The sequence below is a fragment of the Gobius niger genome (genome assembly GCF_951799975.1).
Source record: "Gobius niger genome assembly, chromosome: 1".
In the NCBI taxonomy this organism is placed as follows: Eukaryota; Metazoa; Chordata; class Actinopteri; order Gobiiformes; family Gobiidae; genus Gobius; species Gobius niger.
This window is the reverse complement of record NC_136852.1, coordinates 69,100,224-69,122,774: the sequence shown is the minus strand read 5'-3', so window position 1 is coordinate 69,122,774 and position 22,551 is coordinate 69,100,224. Positions and strand designations below refer to the sequence as shown.

At 41.5% G+C, this 22,551-nt stretch overlaps 1 protein-coding gene and 1 long non-coding RNA gene across 2 annotated transcripts in view; both read right to left on the bottom strand.

The window, feature by feature from the left end:
- Positions 1–1,677: 1,677 nt before the first annotated feature.
- Positions 1,678–3,367, bottom strand: LOC306960747. Its single transcript, XR_013792702.1, has 2 exons — positions 3,215–3,367; positions 1,678–2,074 (listed from the first exon to the last, which is right to left on the bottom strand). It is a non-coding gene; the product is annotated as an uncharacterized lncRNA (long non-coding RNA).
- A 2,206-nt stretch (positions 3,368–5,573) lies between these two features.
- Positions 5,574–22,551, bottom strand: part of ntrk2a (neurotrophic tyrosine kinase, receptor, type 2a) — a 190,603-nt gene continuing 173,625 nt past the window's right edge. The window contains exons 17-18 of the mRNA XM_079553188.1: positions 17,868–18,026; positions 5,574–6,848 (exon numbers count right to left, since the gene is read on the bottom strand). Coding sequence (XP_079409314.1) covers positions 6,663–6,848; positions 17,868–18,026 — 345 coding nt within the window. The 3' untranslated portion in view covers positions 5,574–6,662. The remainder of the gene's footprint in view (positions 6,849–17,867; positions 18,027–22,551) is intronic.

The following is a 22,551-nucleotide window of genomic DNA, read 5'->3' as shown; positions in this document are numbered from 1 at the left end:
GATTTATGACATAGGGCCTCATTTCCTAGTGATCCAGAGTGTTGTTGATTTCTGGAGATATATGTATATTTTTAATTCATGAAGTCCTTGTATTTGAAGAGTTTAGTGGTGCTAGGCTAGTGCTAGGCTAGTGCATGTCTATGGTAACTAGTAGCCTGCGTTAAAAACAGTCTGACCCAAGCACAGTGCACCTGAGGCAAATCACTTATAACACCAGACTAACCATATAAATGTCTGTGTTGACTGAATAATGTTTGAAATATAACAATTAACATAAAAACATTACTACACTTGGAATTCACAAAGGAGCTTTCTACAAACCAGATATGGCAACGTTCGGAGGACGACCCCATGATTTTGAAGAGGTTTTTAATGCAGGCTACTAGTTACCATAGACATGCGCTAGCCTAGCACTAGCCTAGCATCACTAAACTCTTCAAATATAAGGACTGCATGAATTTAAAAAAATATACCGGAAATCTACAACACTCTGGATAACTATAGGAAATGAGGCCCTATGTCAAAAATCCTGAAATATCCCTTTAAGGTTCTCAACACTTCATGGGTTATAGTTTTCTATAGACAAATTAATTTAGTTTTAAGGTGAAAGTTTTGCGAATGCAGGATGTGGAGTTCTTTCTCAAATCAGATGATTCTAGATTTTTTCATTTCATATGGCAGGCAGCAGATAACCAAACTCTATGATTGATGTTCAAGAAGAATATCCTCTTCTTGCTTCTTTGTGTCGGCTCTTTGTGTGAGGCCTTTTAAGTACTTCCTTGTGCAGCTCATGTTTGTTTGGAGTGCCTGGGTTTGTCATCTTTCTTTTTTTTTTTTTGCTCAACTGATCCCTCATGTCGCTGTTTACATACAGACCACCTGGTATTGGCATAGTTCTGCAAAAGCAGGTAATAATGAGCAGGGCTGGGACAATTGGTTTTGTGATATATTTCGATACACTTGTTTACATCACTTTAATTACTTTATGGAAATAAATGAAGCTGCTTTCACTGTGATGATGGCCCATTTCGAGACCAGGACAGACGAGGGCAGCACTTTTCAAATCAGCTTGTGCTTTATTTTCCAGTTTATAGGGTAAAGTATTGTCCCAGCCCTGTGACAACCAGTAATAGCAGAGATATAAGTTCAAAATATGTATGCTCACCATCTTGATTTGAAACTATCGACCCACAATCCTCAATTTTGACACGGACACGACACACAAACTCTACTGTAAAATAAAAAAAGAAAACATGGACATAGCTAGAGTCCCATCTTTTTCCCCCACGTCACTTTCAACAGTTAAACAAATCTAATACTGACACAGTCTTGGACACAGAAGTCATAAGCGACGCGTAATTCTCTCAGCAGCGTATTCACATTTTGTACAGATATTTTTGTTCATTCCACTCGCTGTTTTGTTTTATAAAAGGAAACTAAAGTAGTAGTAGCACTTCTAGAGACAAAAGTTTAAGACTATCACGTACAGTAGGCAGCATAGAAGAGGAAAGTCCTGCTCCAGTCGTCTATGTTACAGTAGGTCACTTAATAAGAACGCAAAGTCTGTGATTGTCAGTCCCTCCATACAGCAGACTTTTCTTCATCAACACTCCTCATGACACCTCTGCTCCACCAACAGGAAAATGCCTGGTTACACTTGGGTTTATATTTGAACTGTTTTGTTTTAGTTTTAGAACTCTATAGAAAAAAATGACTTTCTGCCAAAGAAACCAGTCGTTGGTGGAAAAGAGGAATCCGGACTTTTTCCCCTCTGCTGTCCATCGCCACACAGTTCATCATCATTAGAAAAACAGATAAAAGGAATAAATACTTGGGAGCAGGTGGTACACAGTGCATCCAGAGGAGATTTTTGTAGATGTCGGGCGTGGACACGGAGGCATTCACAGTATACTGCACGTCAGGCCCTCTCGTATTGCACACACGCTGTTATTTGGTGGCCGCTTGACATTAGCATACAGCAGCGTGCTTTCTCAGTGCAAAGATTGTGGTTTGTAGAGGAACTTTTTGCTTGCAGCCTGTCATCACTGTCCAAGTATGAGAAAATTCACACAACCTTTTTAAAGCAGTACTAAGTAACTCTTTCCCCTAAAGGCCATAAACGTAACCGCAGGTGTCGTAGCAAGTTGCGTTTTTTTTAACGTATTAATTGTCTTGGAGAGTAAATACTACGCTGACATGAAAGACAAAGGGATAGCGGGATATTGTACATCCAATTATACAATGGCAATAATTTTATTCACTCAAACTTGGCTGTAAATACGGTTTAAAGTGACGCTAGCCCGTAGTTAGCTTTGCCCGTTAGCTTCTTCTTCATGATTCTATTAGTGTGTATTGGTGGCTCCGGTCTGGTGGCAGTCAAGCTGCTCAAACTAAAGCAGCCTACAGCACCATTGCCTTCGTAAAAGCAGGGCAAAAGTCAGTGGTCCATGGTGAGGGAGGGCAAAGCCTGCTCCATTCGGCACGGGGAGGGGAAATGGTGGCTGACCTGGGCAAGAAGCTCATCTTTCCTGAGGTGATACTGTCCACAACTCTCAGGCCAGATATTATTATCTGGTCTCAAGAAGGGAAGAAAGTCCTAAAGTGGAGTTAACTGTCCCTTGGGAAGAAGGCTGTGAAGAGGCAGCGGAGAGAAAGAAAGCCAAATACCAGCAGTTGGTAAAGGACTGTCGGGACAAGGGATGGCCAACTTGGCTATTTCCAGTAGAGGTGGGGTGCAGGGGTCTTCCAGCCAATTCCATATGGAATTTGTTGCCCAAAGTTGGAGTGAGAGGACACAAGCGGAAGGCTGCTGCTCGGAGGTTGGGAGAAGCGGCGGAAAGAGCCTCCTGTTGGCTCTGGCATAAGAGGGAGGACCTTAGCTGAAAGCCCGGAGGAGAGGGGCAGTGACTGGCCATCACTGCCGACCCACCAACTGGAGAGTGTTGTGGTTAAGGGTCAAAACACTCCGTGAAGGTTGGGAACCACCTGATGACCACTCCTCCGGGCTAAAGCTACAGCTATTAAAGCTATTAACAATAGCTGTCATGAAGGCATCACTGATGTAATTCCAAACATGGTTTTCTGGCCAGAGACACCGGGGGAGATGAAAGACCCTCCAATCATCCCATAAACACTTGTATTACCCCCACAGGGACTACGGAAAGGATTTATTAAGGTAAACACGTTACTTAGTACTGCTTTAAGATCATAATACTGTCTGAGAATATTACTTTTATGGGGGATGATAACTGGTCTGGCAATTTTACTGATTACTAGCACATACCCTGCTTATTTCCGGGTATCACTGAATGGTTTACATGTTTAAAAAGATAAAAGTCAAAAATTGCCCCATAATATACAAAAAAAAAGTGTACTCGTGATGACAGGCTGAGGAGGCTTTAGCGGAGAGGACCCGACTTTGAAATAAATACCACTCCCACAAGTACCCAACAAAATGAGTTAAAGCAGTTCTCTGCTTCAGTGGGCTGCAAAAGGCAACCTTATTCAATATAGAAAGAAAATGTACAAAAGCATCATCAGTTATCATGATAAATTAAAGTAATCAATAAAATTCACATTAACATCGATACCATCAAGTGCTGTTGTTAAAAAAGAAAAAAAAAAGAAATCAAAAAAACGATTCCAGCTCTTTACGTAATGCAAAAAAAAAAAAAAACTGTGCGAGTAAAATGCTCTGACGGAGAGATATGTACAGAGGGTGTGAGCGCTAAGTAGTCGGTAATGGGCTGAGACGTATTGAGGGCTTTGGTGGACTGCCAGTAAAGGCATGATGCGGTATAGGAACCGCCAAGTGGACGTTTTCAACTTGTGGCTTCTACAACATCTACGGGCCTCTGCGATGATGGATGTCCACTTCTGCTCCCCCCCCCCCCTCCCCTAAGGACCCTTTGCCTTTCTCCTCTCCTCTCCTTTCCTTTCCTACCGCCTCCATAGCCCCCTCAACCCTCAGTTTTGTCTCCCTAACATCTCAGTCTTACCATCTTCCTTCCCCCGTTTTCTTCTGGGCCATAAAACAATAAGTCTAGAATGTCTTGTGTGGAGACTGTGTGCTAATGGAGGCCATTAGTCTGTAATGAAATATACATTACACCATTACAGCTTGAAGGAGAAGAAGAAGGAGACGGGGGCCCGGGCTAAAGCGCCGCGAAGAATAAAACATGCACAATTCAATTTCCGTCCCATTTCGAGTAGCTCTGAAATGGTTAGACACGATAAGCCGCGCAGTGTATTCTTTCGGCTATGCTAACCCGCCCCTCCTTCCCCGAGTGGTTACACCGAGTCGTCTGAGAGCTTTAATGATTTAATATGGGTTGACCGTATGAACCACACCTTGTAACCGTACAGATCGAGTCGCCCGCCGCTCCAAACCCAAGGATTTCCCCAAAGCGCCTTTAAATAGGCCCCTCCTTTCCGACATTACTCAGCCCCATCAAGTCAATACAGTGTCGTCGTAATTGTCAAGACAGCCGCCGACAGGGGAATCCATTGACCCCATGACTTCTTCGCTCGGTGTCAAGAGTGAAACATCTGTCGCGGGTGAGTAAGTGTCGCCGCCGTGTGATGGAGACGGGAGTCAGAAGAAGAAGAAGTCACACAATGTAATATGCACATGTACTAAATATGGCAAGTGCTGTGTCTCCAATGAAATACAGGAACATGCGCGGAAACTGATGTTTATGGAATCCTCTGAGCTTTATCCTGGACGGTGTTGATGATGCATACGGCCGACTTCTGTTACAGTTTGTCTATGTTTTTGTATCTGTCCCTATCAAATAAAACCTAAATAAAGGAATACAATTTAGTTAAAGCAGCACTAAGTAACTCGCGCACCCTAGAGGCCATAAGGTGTCGTAGCAAGATATTTTTTTCACTCAAATGTGGCTGTAAATACTGTTTAAGTGGTGCTAGCTCGCGGTTAGCTTTGCCCGTTAGCCTGTTAGCTTCTTCTTCGTGATTCCATTAGTGTGTATTGGTGACTCCGACCCGGTCAGTCAAGTTGCAATTGTGGTTTTCTGGACAGAGACACCAGGGGGAGATGAAAGACCCTGCCAATCATCCCTTTAACACTTGTATTACTCCCACAGGGACTACGGAAAGGATTTATTAAGGGAAGTTACTTAGTGCTGCTTTAAGATTCTGTCAAATATATTTTCGATTGATAAAATGACAAGAGTCTTAATCTGACAAAAACTATTACATTTACATTTATCATTTAGCGATCTTTTGCCAAATGTACAAAGAACCATAATTGTTCCTGGGATAATGAATTTGATTGATTTTAGGCTCTTTGATTGAAAACAAAGAATTTAAATTACGTTTTCCCTTACGTTCATTTATTTTCGATTAGTTCGACAAAAACATCTCGAGATTAAGTCGTAGTTTCATTGATTACTTTTTGCCCAGTTGTTTTAGCTGCAAAAATATTCTGTAAATGAAAATGTACTAGTCAACGAAATTAACACTGATGCTAATGCTAGCATGGCGGAAACTCAGCAGAACCGGTTTTGCATTTTGAACACTTTTCTTGTGGCCTCATTGAGTCACGCGTGTCCAAAATTGTGGAATAAAAATCCTGGTGCAAGTCTTTGGTAAGCATTAGCATAGATCGTCATTGCAAGGGATGTCAATGACAAAAACGATGAAAGCTAGCGTACGAGCTAATGCTAATGGCTCGCAATGCACATGTCATATAGCGCCTCGACGATAACTTTACGATTTGTGTAATTTCTGTGTGAAAGAAGAGAGTTGGCAGTACAATTTGACATCACCTGCCAAGTGGGACTTTCTATAAGCTGTATGGGCCCATAAGCAAAGAATAATTTGAATCTCCTGCCAGGAAATCAATACGGTGGCCTTTGCATCCGTGTAATTGTGCTTCGCTTACACAATACAAGTATGTGATTGGAGACACAGCGGCTTGTTTACAGTATTGAACATGTCGCAGGAGATATTGTTATATAAAGATACTGTATCTATTTTTACAATTCTAATACACACGTTTGCACTGTTACTCGCATCAGCAATGTTGTCTTGTCGACGAGAAGCGAAACTCCTCCCGCTTTTTTTCTCCTCTTGCAGCCTGGAGTAGCTTATGTCAATCATCCGCAGTGTGGGCTGCGTTTGGATGAATGAATGACAAGACACAGTCAAACCGCGAAGGCTTAGAGGAGGGAACACAGTGTCTTCAAGGCTCCAAATCAATTTCCCAAGAAAAAAAAAAGGAAAGAAATATCCCCTACTGTATTCTATTTACAAGCAAAAGGAGAGGAATCTTCTTTCAGTTTTCTCAGTCATCCAAAGGGGCAGGAGCCGGCAAATTCCTCCGTCCGGTTAACCAGGCTTCATTCAATTTGAGCCCCAGTCTGATTTTTAAAGCATTTGAACGAAGGGTTGAGATGCTTCTTTTGTGTTTTGTGTAGTTTTTTTTTTTTCTTTTTCCAAAGTTGAAATATTCCCGGGCAAAAGAAGAAGGACGGAGGATGGGACTAGGTAGCCGAGATAAATTTTTGAAGATTGCCTTTTTGAGTTTGGTGATAACTGCATATCCTGTAGAGCTCCCACACATGCTAACATACACTCACGCGCCACGCACACTCGATGGGCGGGGTGGAATGGGGGGGGGGGGGCAGAGAGTCCATGGTTCAGCCCAGGATGTCAAGGTAAACCGGAGAGGCTTTAGCCAGGTTGAGGAGCAGCCCGTGGATCTCCTTGATGTTGAGTCTCATGTGTGGCTCCCTCTGCCAGCAGCCCAGCATCAGGTCGTACACTTCCTTGGGGCAGGTGCGGGGGCGCTGCAGCACACGGCCCTGCGTGATGCACTCGATGACCTGAAGAGAGAAGAAGAAGAAGTAAGTGAGAATCCTTCTTCCTGCGTTTGTGTCCACTGTTGTCTCACACACGAGGCTCCTACAACTTTAGATCTCGTCCAAACTGTCCTAATACTGAGGGTAAAGGAACAGGCCACCGTTTTTCCATACTGAGATATGTTCTTACCTGAGCTTAGACGAGTTGATGCGTACCTGTCTGGTCTTTACGCCTGCGCTCAGTCACACAAAAAGACAAAAGATGTCGCAGTAATATCTTCGCTCCTATAGAATTCTACATGTTAAATTGTGTGTAACTAGACTTGGATCGTCTAACTACTCACGCCACTGTATTTAAATAAGGGAAATGTGGAAGAGCTTGGTCACTTCTAACTTCACCCCTGTTTGGCCCCATAGAGGAGGAGGAGGAGAGGCTAAATACTAACAACATCTTTGGTCGTTTTGCGTGACTGAGGGCACGCACAAACACCAGACAGGTACGCATCAACTCGTCTAAGCTCTGGTAGAAACATATCTCAGTATGGAAAAACGGTGGCTGTTCCTTTAAAGCAGACATGTCAAGGCCCGGAGATGATTTAATGTGGCCCTTTGAGGAGCAAGAAAGACCAAGTCAAAAAAACGGAAGTCTCTAGCCCATTCCTGTGCGGAGTTATGAAATTTGAAGGAAAAAAACAGAATGCTCATTCCAGCCACTAGGGGGCATCTTAAATTCAAAAAAAGGAAATAATTACACACGTGACGTGGGCACTGACATAATAAGAGATCAGGATATAAACAACACATAGCCAAGTAGTAAATTGACAGCTCAATAATTCATTTATTGGAAAAGTGTTCTCTCAAAAGTGGTGGGACATGGCCTTTGTAATTAACTAATCGCATTTAAAGGGGGGGTATTATGCAAAATCGACTTTTTCAAGCTTTACATCATGTTATTATGTCATTCCCTCATTAAAAACATGCCTGAAGTGTTGCCTTGGCACATTCACGTATTTTTGAGTCATCTGTAAAAACTCTGATGGCGGCCATTTTAGGGATAGCTTTGCCTGAGTCCTCCTAGGAACGCCCCCACCTCCTGGAGACGCCTCCGAGCTTTCATCACCAGCTGAGTAACCAACCACTGCTCCTCAGCAGAACCCCCTCCCCACTGATGCCACAGACAGCGTGTGGAGGGGGCGTGTCTGAAAGGGTCAGAGGTTCTTAAAGAGACAGAGGCCTATTTCAAGACATTAATACAAGGCAGTTATTCTAATTTACTGCATTTACAGACCAACAGAGGGTTTGGTCATCATTGTAGTGTGATATAGACTGGTGCTATGTGGCTGAAAAAAGCATAATACCCCCTCTTTAAGCATTTATTTAGGGGTTGTATTTATTTTTTAGAGGTATATTTTAGATGCTTCGTTGTATTTTCCAGCATTTGAACTCATCTGAAGTGGAGATGTGAGGCCTGTGCGAACATTTCAAACACTTTTTGGAGAATGATCACGGCCCGCCAAGGAAGCTGGATTTTGGCCCACGAGTCAAACGAGTTCGATGCCCCTGCTTTAAAGGTACATATTTCGCCATAACCACTAAAAAAAGAGAACATGATAGCACCTAAAGTGTGCATCGCAAGGGACAAACCCTCATGGTCTGCCACACAGAACTTAACAGCCCCACGGAAGAATCATTTCTATTCAAGGCCGGGTTAATGAAGGGGCTTACAGGGGCAAAGCCCAGGGGCCCAGCAGGTTGAAGGGCCCGTGGGCATTTGGCTCAGCGTGGGCTGTAAACTAGTTCCCTCTCTCTTTGCAAACTCCCTCACATTTATCAGATGTTTTTTTTTTACCCGAGAATAAACCAGTTCTAAACCAGGACTAAAGCAGTTCTAAACCAGGACTAAACCAGTTCTAAACAAGGTCTGAGCCATTTTCATTAAGTTGACACTGGGGCAAACCATAAGGAGCAGTTCAATAAGTAAAGTAAAATAAAAAAGATCTCTGTGGGAGGACCCCCAGACCAACTTTGTAAATGAGTCCCCCCACCAGTCTGGCAGTAGCAAAGGTTCGTTTCAGCAAGGGTCACGGAGCTCAATCTTTTTCACAAATTTGTCTTTTTTTTTAAACTAGCACTGTGTTTAAGGAGCTACTTCTGCATGTTCAAATTAAAAAAAAAAAACTTGACAAAAAATTGACAAAAAATGATAAAATTGGACAAAAATGGAAAAAAAAGAAAAAAAAGAAAGAAAAAAATGTGACAAAAATGTGACAAAAAATGACGAAAAATTTACAAAAAATTGACGAAAAAAAAGGTTTGAAAAAAAGGCAAAAATCTCTCAAAAAATTGACAAAAAAATAAAAAAAAAGTTACACAAATTAGTTGAAACCCCCCCCAAAAAAATGATGGGAAAAAAATCTGATGACGTGAGGAAAAAGATCCATTTAGATGAGTTTTGTAGATCTTAGCTTTCAAATGAGGCGTTACACTGGCCTACAGGATTTGGAGAAAATGTTCTCGGTTCAGGCGGGCGTTAAGAGGTTAAAAACATTAGTGGAGGAGTTTTATGCACAGAAACCGTGGCTGAATAACTTTAACCTGTTCTCCATGCAACTGCAATAACAGCATCCAGCACAAAACGCCAATGCTAACAATGTGTGCATGCAGTAATGACGAAGAAACTCTCCTGAGCTTTACGTACGAGCCGTAAACATTTTCTGAAAGCAGTGAGATGCTCGGCGGTTGTGATTACTCATATAATGTAATTAAGCCGTTTCCTCCTGGATTAAATGCTTCCTACTGGGGCCATGTTATGAATATAAATGAACATAGAGTAAATGGCCACAGCAGATGTCGCTCCTAAAGTGCTGGGGAGTCACTTTTACCTGGAAATGTCGGCTCAGCACCTCCACATGAACTATTAAAATACATTTGTTGGAACCATTAAAAAGAGCTGAAGTCACTAAACCGCTGAAATACGGCGCTAATTAATTCACCGAGTGTATGTCATCGCCGCTATTACTTTATCACGCTGTTTCGTCAGGTAAAGTCAGGTACGCTTTGCCGTCTCCGAAGGGAAAAGCCTCCTCTTGAAAGTTCCCACTCGCAGCTTTATGGCTCGGTAAAGTCTCGTTTATGTTTATTTGTGAGCTTTGTGGATGGAGTAGCAAAAACATTATTAGTTAGCATAATTTCAGACTAATACGAGCCACTTCAAACCCTTGCACTGCCGCGTAGCTTTGACCTAATTCTCAGTCGCAATCAAATATAATTTACTTGAAATTAGTCTGTTTATTTGTAAGTGATTTGTCGGCCCAAATAAGCCTAAGTGTTATATGTCTGTTGCTTACACAAAAACGCACACTTTTTATCGCTCAGTCTTGTCTCCTAGGTATTTATATCCAAAGAAAATAAATATAGATATATACGATATATATCCCGATATTTTTTTATGCAAAGTGAGAGCTAACATAAACACTGTATGACAAAGCTCCACGGCATCTCGTCATAGAATCTTCAGGGAAACACAATTTTTCACTCTTTTTAGCCATTTTCTGGTGGAATATGAATTTATTTCTGCTATAAAAATAAAGTCAAGTGTAAATCGGGTCCATATGGATGTTTTCTCACAGCAGATTGTTCAGTAGAAGTGAAAAAACGGCAGTCATAAAAGGCGCTAGCTAGCAAAAAAAAAAAAATCTACCAGGGTGTGTAAACTTTATTGGTCATGTCATGTTAAAAAGTGCAGAAATACTGTTTAAAACAGAAAACAAATGTTACATTTTATATAAATTGAACTGAATTATGTGAAGTGTTTGACAGAGGAAAATCCATGAACAAATGGAGCTAAAGTCTATGCCTCCTATAAAACTGAAATAACATTTGAAAAACTTCAAAAACTTAAGGTCAGTCACAATTATCATAGATAGATAGATCAAAACCATAACAAGGAAATAAATGGTGTTTCCCATTTGATTATATTGCACTGGGTAAGAAGGGTAACACGATGGCCGCCAGGATTGCCATTCGTTCCACTATTACGTATTTCTATTGCCATGTCCTACTGCATCTGGAGTTTTATTAAAGGGACTGTGCGGAGTTTAAAAATGTTAAAATTAAGTATTTTCCTCCCCCTACATGTTTCAACAATCTCCTAAGGCAGGGGTAGGCAAGTTTATGTCATGGAGGGCCGATTTTCTTCAGTGCCAAAACACCAAGGTATTGTAGCACCTTTTTTCAAGTTTTGCACATAATATTTGACCCAATTTGTTGTTTTGCTGGGAAATGTTTCCCAGCAAATGTTTCTTCAAAATGTTTCTTCAAAATTCTCTTGGGGGCCAAAGGTTTTATGCTGGAGGGCCGAATTTGGCCCCCGGGCCTGACGTTGCCTACCCCTGTCCTAAGGTGTAGAATGAGCCCAGACCTGTTCCCCACAACTGCCTCTAAAATCCTGCACTGTCACTCAAAAATGTGCAGTTACACATATGACCTGAGGTGGCAGTAGTGAGAATAAAATGGCTAACTTGCTTCTAGCCCCTTTAAAGACCTTTGGGCACCATGCTAACAATAGCCCTGCTGCTTTATTGTTAGCGTGTTGCTATCTGAAATAGGTGCTTTAGTAGCGACTGCAATTAAGCGCTGAAATGAACAGGATGAGTCCAGTGAAGTTGTGTCGACACAGAAGTTTATCTGTTCATATATAATCATAATTTATTCCAGAAAAGTTTTTTGAGAAGAACATTTAGCATCCTAATATGTAGCCGTCAAATAAAACACCAATATTCAATAAGCTAATGGACTGAAGAGACATCTAAACTAAAAAAAAAACTAAAATAACCACCATATATAATTGTGCAGGAGCATTTTGGAATCGCAGACAACCTCACCTTCATTCCAAACAGCTTGTCCATTTACTATTTTTGCTTTGCTGCTCAGTAAAGCCACGGCGGATGCACAGAAATCGACACGGCGAAAGGGCATTCACCCAGCAGCGGTTATTGAATTCCATGGTACATTTTTACATCACGGTTAATAGCTCGCTGCACTCACTTTGCACCAGCTCATTCGACCCATATTTGGTTGCAGGATCGTGAAACACAGTACGTTTGAGCCATTCTGCAGAAATCGGAAAGGGTCGCTCTTAGTAAACTCCTCAGATTTCGTCCGGCGCACATCAGAGGTCAGGACCCTTGCGCAGTTGTGACCGAACATCGCATCTGCCACTTCCTGTACATGAGATTGGCTGGTTTGGGGGGGACGGAAGGTTAGCCAGCGTGAAATGAAGGGAGATTGAATCCATGGAAGGGGGGTCGGGGAGTCAGGAGGTTAGGGCTGGAGGTAACAGGAGACGCTCGGTAGGGCCAAGGTGAAGGGCATAGGGCTCGGATAGAGTGAGCACGTTAGAAACTAGGTCAGACGTAAAACGCTGGGGGATGCATTATATAACCTCTTAACTCCCGCCTGAACCGAGAGGATCTTTTTCCTCACGTCATCAGATTTTTTTTCCATCATTTTTTGGTTGGGTTGTCAACTCATTTTTGTAACTTTTTTGTCATTTTTTTTGGGTCGTTTTTTGTCACATTTTTGTCATTTCTTCGTCTTTTTTTTATCAATTTTTCATCACTTTTTTTGTCACATTTCCATCATTGTTTTCATCTCAGTTTTGTTGCTATTTTCACAGCTTTTTTCCAGAAGCTTTTGGACTGGGGTAAAGCCAAACTGGAGAAAATGTGCTCGGTTCAGGTGGGAGTTAAGGGGTTAAGAAAGCATCCGATGGTTATTTATTCATTATACCATGTTCTGGGTGAATACTCGATTCTGATTGGCTGGTGGGCGCTAACAAGCGTGCATTATTTTCGCATAAACGCACACGTAGTCCGGTAGTTAAATCACTGGGATATCACTCCGCTGTGGGCATCGCCATAGCGACGCATGACACAGCTGAATCAGATAAACGTGTGAGATGGATTTTGTGGTTAATTTCAACGTTTTTGGAAAATGATCCCAGCATCAGGGGCGGATCTAGAAAAAAAATCACGGGGTGGCGAGCAGGGTCAGGGACAATTTCTGGGGTGGTCACATGTTTTACAATGTCAAATGTTTAGAGTGGTGGTACGCAAGTTTTGATTGATCGCAGGGCAATTTTTCCGATAAAATGCAGACTGAGCCTCTCAAAATGATTTACAAATAGTAGCATTGTCCATAATATAAGTAGGGGGTTTCTAACTCAGGTAAAATTCAAGCTTATTTAGCTATGAAGTTGCTATAATTATTTGTCCTGTCAAAAAAGTACAAACTGAGAGTGAGCCTCTGAAGCACCCAAGTAGCTTCTAGAACAGGGGTCACCAACCTTATTTCAGCTGAGGGCTACTTTAAGAGCATTAAGTTGTTCGAGGGCTACCAGTTAAAAACAAATCCTAAAGACTTAAACCTACACTGTTCACTTATAGGATATTGACCCCATATTATATAAAAATAGATTTATTTTAAACTCATACTGAGTCACAAGAACTGAAATAACTGTAATTTTAAGAATTAGATTCAAGAAAGTGTTTTACACTTTAGAAAAAGTCCCAAGGACTACTGGACATGCCCCAAAGGGCCCCTGGGTGCCCGCGGGCACCACGTTGGTGACCCCTGTTCTAGAACATATGTGAGACCTCACATGACATCAATGGGGTGGCAAGACCTTTAATAGCCCCTATAGATCCACCCCTGCCCTGCATTTAAGCATATTTGTCTGGATTAGTAAAGTCAAACATTAAAGTTTCAGTTCGTGGGGCCCAGGTATGAGAGACTCCACTGCAGCTGTTTCCATAAACAGTTGAGCTCGTTGAGCTAGCTAGCTAGCTTCAGGTTAAACAGAGTAAAAGTGAAATAACTCCTGCCCACGAGTGCCGCACATCGGTGTTTACTTCCACGGAAAAGTGCCGGGTTAGTCCTGTTGTGTTGTGATTCTGTGCTGATGTTGTTTCGTTGAGCCAGACTGAGATCCTCGCAATAGCTGCGGAGAATGACTCGCTCTGAGACAAGCCTTCAGACAGTGACCGGCCAATAACCCACATAAAATAGTCCCGGTAAATTAATGCCTCAAGGGGTACATGGGACAAAAAAGGTTGGGAACCACTGGTCTAATGCACGGCTCCTTTAATCCTCACTTGTTTACAGTAGGTTTTGCTGATACTGGACCTACTTTTTGAAGATTCCAGGCTTGCAAATCCAGTCACAAACAAAACAACATCAACCCTACACCCTTTGCAATTCTTTTCTAAAACTTTCTCTTGCACCTTCACGAAAACTACCCGCAACAGACGAGATGGGAGCTCTATCTTAACAATCTCCTCGCCCTCTTCTCCACCTCACGCAGTGTCTAAGCTCTGGGCAATTTTCTGTTATCTGAAGTGCACTACACTCACTCAGCCCGGCTTTAGTCACAGTGGACCAATTCTGAAAAATCCGCTCCAAAAATGGGAGTGCTCTCTCAGCCACTTCTAGTAATGGCCATCTGGACGTCGGCTTGGCATGTGCCTTACCAATAGTTACTATGGTTACTGTGGGTAAAGCAGCATGACATTCTCAATGGAGACCCGAATGGAGAGCTGTTGAGCACGGTCATAAAGTGAAGACAACCGCTGCGTCGCTCCAACAGCTACATTCATTTGTTTTCACCGTGACCTCTTTGTAGGTGAATCTAAAGTCAGAAACATCACTAAAGTAAAGTCAGAAAAAGCGAAATAACCAGGAAGTGCTTCGTCCACCACTGGTCCAGGATACATACATTGAACGACAACCTGCTAAACACACAAGAGTCTCCTGTATTTTCAGTCTAAAGCAGGGGTGTCCAAACTACGGCCTGCGGGACAGAAGCGCCAAAGGACGAACAGAGAAAAAGAAACGAAATATTGAACATGAGGGACGAAAAATTCAGCCACAGGGGTAAATGGGAGATGTGTTAGTGAACTAGGGCTGAGCGATAAATCTAATTAATTCAAATAATTCATGCTTTTAAAAACAGACGATTTGGAGAATGGCTAAATTTTATAATGGAGTCCGGCGCTCCAGAAGCCAGAGCCACTTTCTGACGATCTGCTGCTTCACAAAGGTCGCGTGGTGTGTTTTAAGAGGAGGCGGTGGAGTTTTCTTTCCCACTTTCCTCCGGTCTGCTCCTGTGCCTTTCTCTCACTCTGCTCTGAGCAGACCATTTAACTCCGCCCTTTTCCCTTGAGTCTCCATGGAAACGGTTGTGAATCACAGCAGAGGCATGAAGACGATAAAACTAAAACACTTTTGAAAACTCCATGGCTTATTAAGAGGTTTTAGCAGACAAGGAATATCTCAAACAGAAACATCAGTTTTTAAATAAAGGGTTATGTTTTCTTAATGGGCCTAATTATGAAAGATTAATGAGCAGGACTCTGAGCAGTTTTCTTCATATGAAATATCAGGAGACTTTTTAAAGTTTATTTCAAATAAAATCGCTTAAAATCGTAATTGTCCAAACTGAGTAAAAAAAAATCGCGATTTTATTTTTTGGCCATATCGCCCTGCCTTATAATGAACACAGTATTCATGTGTTAAAGGGGCTAGATGCAAGTTAGCCATTTCATACTCACTACTGCCACCTCAGGTCATACGTGTAACTGCAGCTTCTATATTAAGCTCGTGCATGACGGCACTTCAGACCCGAAGTAACACCTTTTTGAGTGACAGTGCAGGATTTTAGAGGCAGGTCTGGGCTCATTCTACACATTAGGACATTGTGGGAACATTTAGGGGGAGGAAAATACTTAATTTTAACATTTTTTAACTCCATTTAGTCCCTTTAATAATCACAATTCCAAACAAATTCAGTCAGTTGATGTTACTACTGTATTTTTTGAAGGGATTCGTGCTAAGTTACTGTGAGCGATCTCAGTGTGTTATTTCGTTGTGGATTAGCTTTTTTTCTTTTGTTAAAAATAAATGAACAACCATTAATAGAAAGCTGTGATGAAGACTGCTTATACTTATATTCAATTAAAAGCATAGATAGCATTTTATTGAATTTGCTAACTTTAATACAATAAAGGTGAAGTTATATATCTGACCTGTGAAGAATTAGATGTCAGGAATATGTTAGAATCGTCATAATGCCAAACTAGCAAAACACTGATTTCAATTAAATGATTCTTTTCTACATAAAACTTCCAACATACACCACTGAATGCTTTATTTGTTTGTTTGTTTATCCATATTCATTCTCTATTTAGCTTTTCCCATCACACTCTTCTCTCGACAGCCAATTTTAGCTGAATAGTGAAATTGTCAAAAAGCTATTCTGCCTGATCTGAAACGTTATTTCACTTTGGGTTTGTTGTTTTTGTAGCATAAACATTACTGAATCAAATTGCTTTCAATAGTTTTAACTGATATCTTATTCCTTTCCCGAGTCTTACAATAGTGCGCTATTGTGACTTTTGCATTTACAATTAAGAAGCTGCAGGCAAAACTCTTTTCTTTCTTTACAATTTCGAGCTGTTGGGACAGATTGCTCTCTAAATGTGTGCTTTCACTTGGAAACAAAGATGAATTCCAGTTCTTACGATAATCAGTTTCAATATTTCACTAAACAAACTTTCCTCCAAAGACTTATAGGGGAATTGTAATTTTATTTTTTCCATACATGCGCGGCAGTATGGTCTGCAGGCGGGCTCTTTTTACTTGCTTAAAGGGATATTTCAGGATTTTTGACCTTTTCCTAGTTATCCAGAGTGTTGCTGGTACCTGGAGATATGTTTTTTGTAATTCATGTAGTTCTTATATTTGAAGAGTTTCGTGGCACTAGGCTAATGCAAGGCTAGTGCATTTCTATGGTATCAGCTAGCCTGCATTAAAAACAGTCTGACTCCACAGTGCACCTGAGGCAAATCACTTATAACGCCAGACTAACCATATAAATGTCTGTGTCCATAGAGTAATTTTAACCATTTTGCATTTATAATACCTTATATTTGAGCAGCATCAGCTTCGTGGTTGTATAAGCTACGCAGGGGCGGAGTGATCTGCTAGAACATAGTCCCTCAAAATGCGATCATTCGTGTGATGCAAGGTCAGCTACATTCCGAAAATGATTCTATCAACCAGATTTATATGGTTAGTCTGGTGTTATAAATGATTTGCCTCAGGTGCACTGTGGAGCGGGTCAGCCTGTTTTTAATGCAGGCTAGCTGATACCATAGAAATGCGCTAGCCTTGCATTAGCCTAGCGCCACAAAACTCTTCAAATGTAAGAACTGCATGAATTACAAAAAAAATATCTCCAGGTACCAGCAACACTTTGGATAACTACGAAATGAGGCCCTATGTCAAAAATCCTGAAATATCCCTTTAAACTGTCATTCTTGTTTGAGGAATTTGTAGAGTGTCTAAGAACGTCATACAATGTGTGTGTGAAATGCATCCTGCGTTAAACTAAAATTGTGTCTCTGTGCCTAGAAGCTGCTCGCCCGTCCCAGAGGTGGTGGTGGATTCCGTTGGTGGTGGTCCCTTTGTGTGTCTTCTTTTCGGGAAGGTTTCTTCCCCTTTACCTCTGGCCAAGCCTCAGCTCTCACTCAGTTTAGTGCCTTCCATTTCATTAATATAAATTACTACTAAAATGCATATATATTTTTATATTAACTTGAAACCCTTAATGAATCTTGTTAAACTGATTGTGACCGTCTCTGCCTCATCAGTAATCTCAAACCTGTGTACCTTCATTTTAACGAATTGGCAAACATCACCCCCGCTCTGCGACACATGTAACATCCATCACTAAACTCCTGGTCCTGGCTGACGCTCCTGTTTCCCTCTTCACTCCGACCTCATTGGCTCATGCTGTGGCTGTAAAGTACATTTAATATACGCAACTCTGTACATTATAGACCACTGCCGGTAATTGTCGGCCATAAAATCTCACACTTACACGTCGTATATTACAATTTATGCTTTGGTGGCTAACGCAGGCACGGTATTAGAGAGGAGCAGTTTAAAGTGCGGCTTTTCATCCCGTTTGTTTTGCTTCTTTACCTCGTTGTTGGACAGCTGGTACCACGGCTGCTTGCCGTAGGTGAAGATCTCCCACAGCACCACGCCTAAGCTCCACACGTCGCTCTCCGTGGTGAACTTCCTGTACATGATGCTCTCCGGAGGCATCCAGCGGATCGGCAGCATGGTGTGCCCGCCCACCTGCACCACACACACAGAGAGAAGAAACACAGAAGCATTAGCGATATTCTCCTGCACACTGAGGTTTGTTTATTACACTGCTTGACAGGGCTGTCCAAGTTTAACTCATCCGAATCATATGTTTTGGAAGTAATTGGGCTTTTTTTTGTTTACATTTATGAAATTGTTAGTGTAGTGTTTTTAAATGTGAGCTACTGCTTTTAATATGTGTTTGAATTAATCATTAAAAATAATTTGAATGAATATAGTAAATACCTTCAAATTAAATGTAATTGCAATTAAGCTGGTTTTAAAATTTACAAGACTGACAGCACTTTTTAATCACGTTGAAGTAACTTAATACAAGAGAGCATGCAATGGCAGACGGCAAGCTGAAACTGAAGAGTAATTAAAGCAGAACTAAGTAACTCATGCCCCTAGAGGCCGTAAACGCCACTGCAGGTGTCGTAGCATGTTGCGTTTTTTTTTACTCATTAACTGTCCTTGAGAGTAAATACTACGCTGACAGAAAAGGCGAAGGGAGAGAGGGATATTGTGCATCCTATTACACAATGGAAATACATTTTTTCACTCAAACTTGGCTGTAAATACGCTTTAATTTGAGAGTAGCCTAATTAAGCCTTATAATCCATCCATCCATCCATTTTCTTCCGCTTTATCCGGGGCTGATAATTGTGAGGTTTGACAGATTTCTAAAAAGAGGTAGGAGGCACTTGAAATATACATGAGGTGGGGAAAAAGATTGGGAGCCTCTGGATGTCCTAGGACGTCCATTCAGGTGGAGCTGGCACTAATGTATGACATTAATGAAAATGCATTATTTCTTTTTTGTGTTTTTTCTCAAATGTGTGATGTCATGGTTGGGTTTCAGGTCAGGTGACATCACATTACAAGTGCATATTTAATACAAAGGCAGATAAGCAGATAAAATAATATTTGTTACATGGAGATTGTTGGTGTTGTACAGAGATCATTGATCCAGACACTAATATAAATGATCAATATCATATTTGTAATCAGGCCAATATGAATTTTTGGGGTCTGATACCATATGAAGGGGGTTGGCCGATAGCCGATATATAGGCCGATATTCTAAGTCATTTAACGCTACACATGTCAGCGTTGAACTGCGACAACAGGGGGCGCTGTATATTCATGCTAAGTAGATACTAAAGCAAAAAAAATGGTAAAACTGTCTCTTATGGCAGTGGTTCCCAACGTTTTTTGTCTTTCGTGCCCCTTTGGCCTTTCACTGGTCAACCGTGTACCCCCTACCTCAAGGGTGTTACAGTTTATTTTGAAAGTAACTACTTAAAAGTGGTATTTGTAAGAAAAAGGACAATGTTGCAGTCAAAATAAACCTAAAATTCTCCCAAAGCAACACATTTTACTGAAAAATATAGCCTTTCCTATAAAAATAATGCTACATTTTCCCTTTTTTTCAATCTGAAATAGTTCCAAGTACCCCCTGCTAGGACCTCGAGTACCCCCAGGGGTCCCCATACCCCTGGTTGGGAAACACTGTCTTATGGTTCTGAAATTATATTAGAATTATTACATTTAAAAGAGCTGTACAGTACAAACTTGTTTTCATCGCTATGTTTCTGAGAACTAGGAAGTTGTGGGAGGGCTTTTCGCTTGCAGAGATATCAGCCGATAAAAAGGGCCCTAATTTGTATATCTGTACTTGTTATTGTTTCATGTGTGTGCGCTCCACTAATCAAAGAAGAACATCAGCGTCTCAGGGTTTTTATTTGAATAGACGTTTCTTCATCCTTTCCAACGAACAAGGCAGCAGAAACCTTCCAAAACGGCAGCTCAGACTTTCGAAGTATACCCATACTGATGCAAGGCACTCCATTGCAGTCTATATCCTACCTCTCATAACCTCTCCTGACCCAATATCCATTCTCTCTGTCCATTTCTCTCCTGTCGTCTGAAGCCGGCGGCGTTAACTCAGTGGCGCTCTGTCCAGTCACACCTGCGCCCCCCCCCTCTCCCTCTCTACACCCCCTCTGTGTTAACGATGCGCCGCGGCAGCTTTTCTCATAAGGCGGCACTCTGGAATTTCAATCCATTTTCCAGCGGGCCGCCAATCACTTCGCCGCGGCGGCCGGCCCGGAACCCGCCGAGCAAGACGAGCGCGGGGATGGAGATTTCATCACACAGCAAAAGCCCATGCCTGTATACAATATCCACGGGAGATTTACTCGCTACTACGCTCTGTAGAAAAAACAACTGGGTGTAATCTTGGGGTTTGGGGCGTAATATATGCGGCACAATATGAAAGACTGACGGGATGATTTGATACAGTAGGTATTGCTGGAGCTGGATTAGAGAAGCGACAGCCAATTTTGAAAGTCAATATTAAGATGCATGTGGGATACAGAAGCCTGGTATTAATATTAGGGTTTCCATTTCTGTGATTCGTAAAACATGGCACATGATTACTTTCGCGTTCTACAGGAGGAGTGAATATTCCACAAGCCCAAAGTCCAGTCTTAGCTTTATTTAGGCCTTTGAAAATCACCTTTGGATAACCACAGTCTATGTGTCTACATCTACACTTAAAGGGATATTTCAGGATTTTTGACGTTTGGGCCTCATTTCCTAGTTATCCAGAGTGTTGCTGATTTCGGGAGATATTTTTTTTTGTGTAATTCATGCAGTTCTTATATTTGAAGAGTTTCGTGGCGCTAGGCTAGTGCTAGGCTAGCACATTTCTATGGTATCAGCTAGCCTGCATTAAAAACAGTCTGACCCGCTCCACAGTGCACCTGAGGCAAATCACTTATAATGAGACTAACCATATAAATGTCTGTGTCAATAGAATAATTTTTGGAATATAACTGACCTGCATCACATGAATGATCGCATTTTGAGGGAATATTTTCTAGCAGATCACTCCGCCGCTGCGTAGCTTATACAACCACGAAGCTGATGCAGCTCAAATATAAGTTCTTTTAAATGCAAAATGGTTAAAATTACTCTATGGACACAGACATTTATATGGTTAGTCTGGCGTTATAAGTGATTTGCCTCACGTGCACTGTGGAGCAGGTCAGGCTGTTTTTAATGCAGGCTAGCTGGTTCCATAGCAATGCGCTAGCCTTGCATTAGCCTAGCATCACGTAACTCTTCAAATATAAGAACTGCATGAATTACAAAAAAATATATCTCCAGAAATCAGCAACACTGGATAACTAGGAAATGAGGCCCTATGTCAAAAATCCTGAAAAATCCCTTTAAACTTTCATCATCAAATCATGCTCATATAAGAGTAAGTGAAAAAGTGGTAGACCTGGCTTCACACCTACATACAATAACCATCAAAAGCCATTAGCGGCAACAAGAAGGATAAATTCCCCGACTCATTCAAAAGACTTTCACGTGTTGGAACAAAAGAAAGCCTATAAAGCCGTACTACGTGTTTTTCTTGTATTTCTCAGAGCCTTCCCAGAGCCAGAAGCTCATATTCCACATTCAGTAAGTGCTTTTTCATGATGGTCTTTGCGTGCTTAAGAACCGTCCTTTCAGAGATAGATTTTTTCGCTTTCTTTGCGTTTTTCACAAGGCTTTTCGATTTTACCTTTGCACTAGGCAGTGAGAGACCCGAACCAGGCGAAACAGTCCCATAACTGACACTCTCCAGCACAGCCTTGTAAAAACACGAAATTAGCACTTACTCCGAACAGTCTGAGTCCAGAGCTTAGGCCGTCCACGTGATGAGTGTTTCATCTCAAAAGATTGTCAACATAGAGCCCTAACTATTTGAAAGACTGTATTTTTTGTGCCTCCATGTTCTGGACAGGGGGGGAGATGATCAGGAAGTGAACTGCTGGATATTTTGTGTTTTGTTTAACCTCTTAAAGCAGGGGTCACCAATCTTATTTCAGCTGAGGGCTACTTTAAGAGCATTAAGTTGTTCGAGGGCTACCAGTTAAAAACAAATCCTAAAGACTTAAACGTACACTGTTCACTTATTGGATATTGACCCCATATTATATTAAAATAGCTTTACTTTAAACTCATACCGAGTCACAAGAACCGAAATAACTGTAATTTTAAGAATTAGTTTCAAGAAAATGAAGTGTTTTACACTTTAGAAAAAGTCCCAAGGGCTACTGGACATGCCCCAAAGGGCCATACTGATATGTTCTTACCTGAGCTTAGACGAGTGTCTGGTCTTTACGTGTGCGCTCAGTCAAAAAGACCAAAGAAGTTGTTAGCATTAGCCTCTGCTCTATAGATACAGACGGCATCTCGTCATAGAAGGGGACGTGGCTTCGCCGAGGGGGAAAATAGAATCTTCAGGGAAACAGAATTTTCCACTCAGACATTTTCTGGTGGAATATGAACTTATTTATCACATAAATAAAGTCAAGTGTAAATCGGGCCCATATGGCCCAGATTGTTCTGTAGAAGTGAAAAAACGGCAGTCGTAGCTCGCGCTAGCTAACCGTTAGCATTAGCCCGATGCTAACATGTAGCATCAAGTTAGCATTCTTCGTTATTTATGTATTTA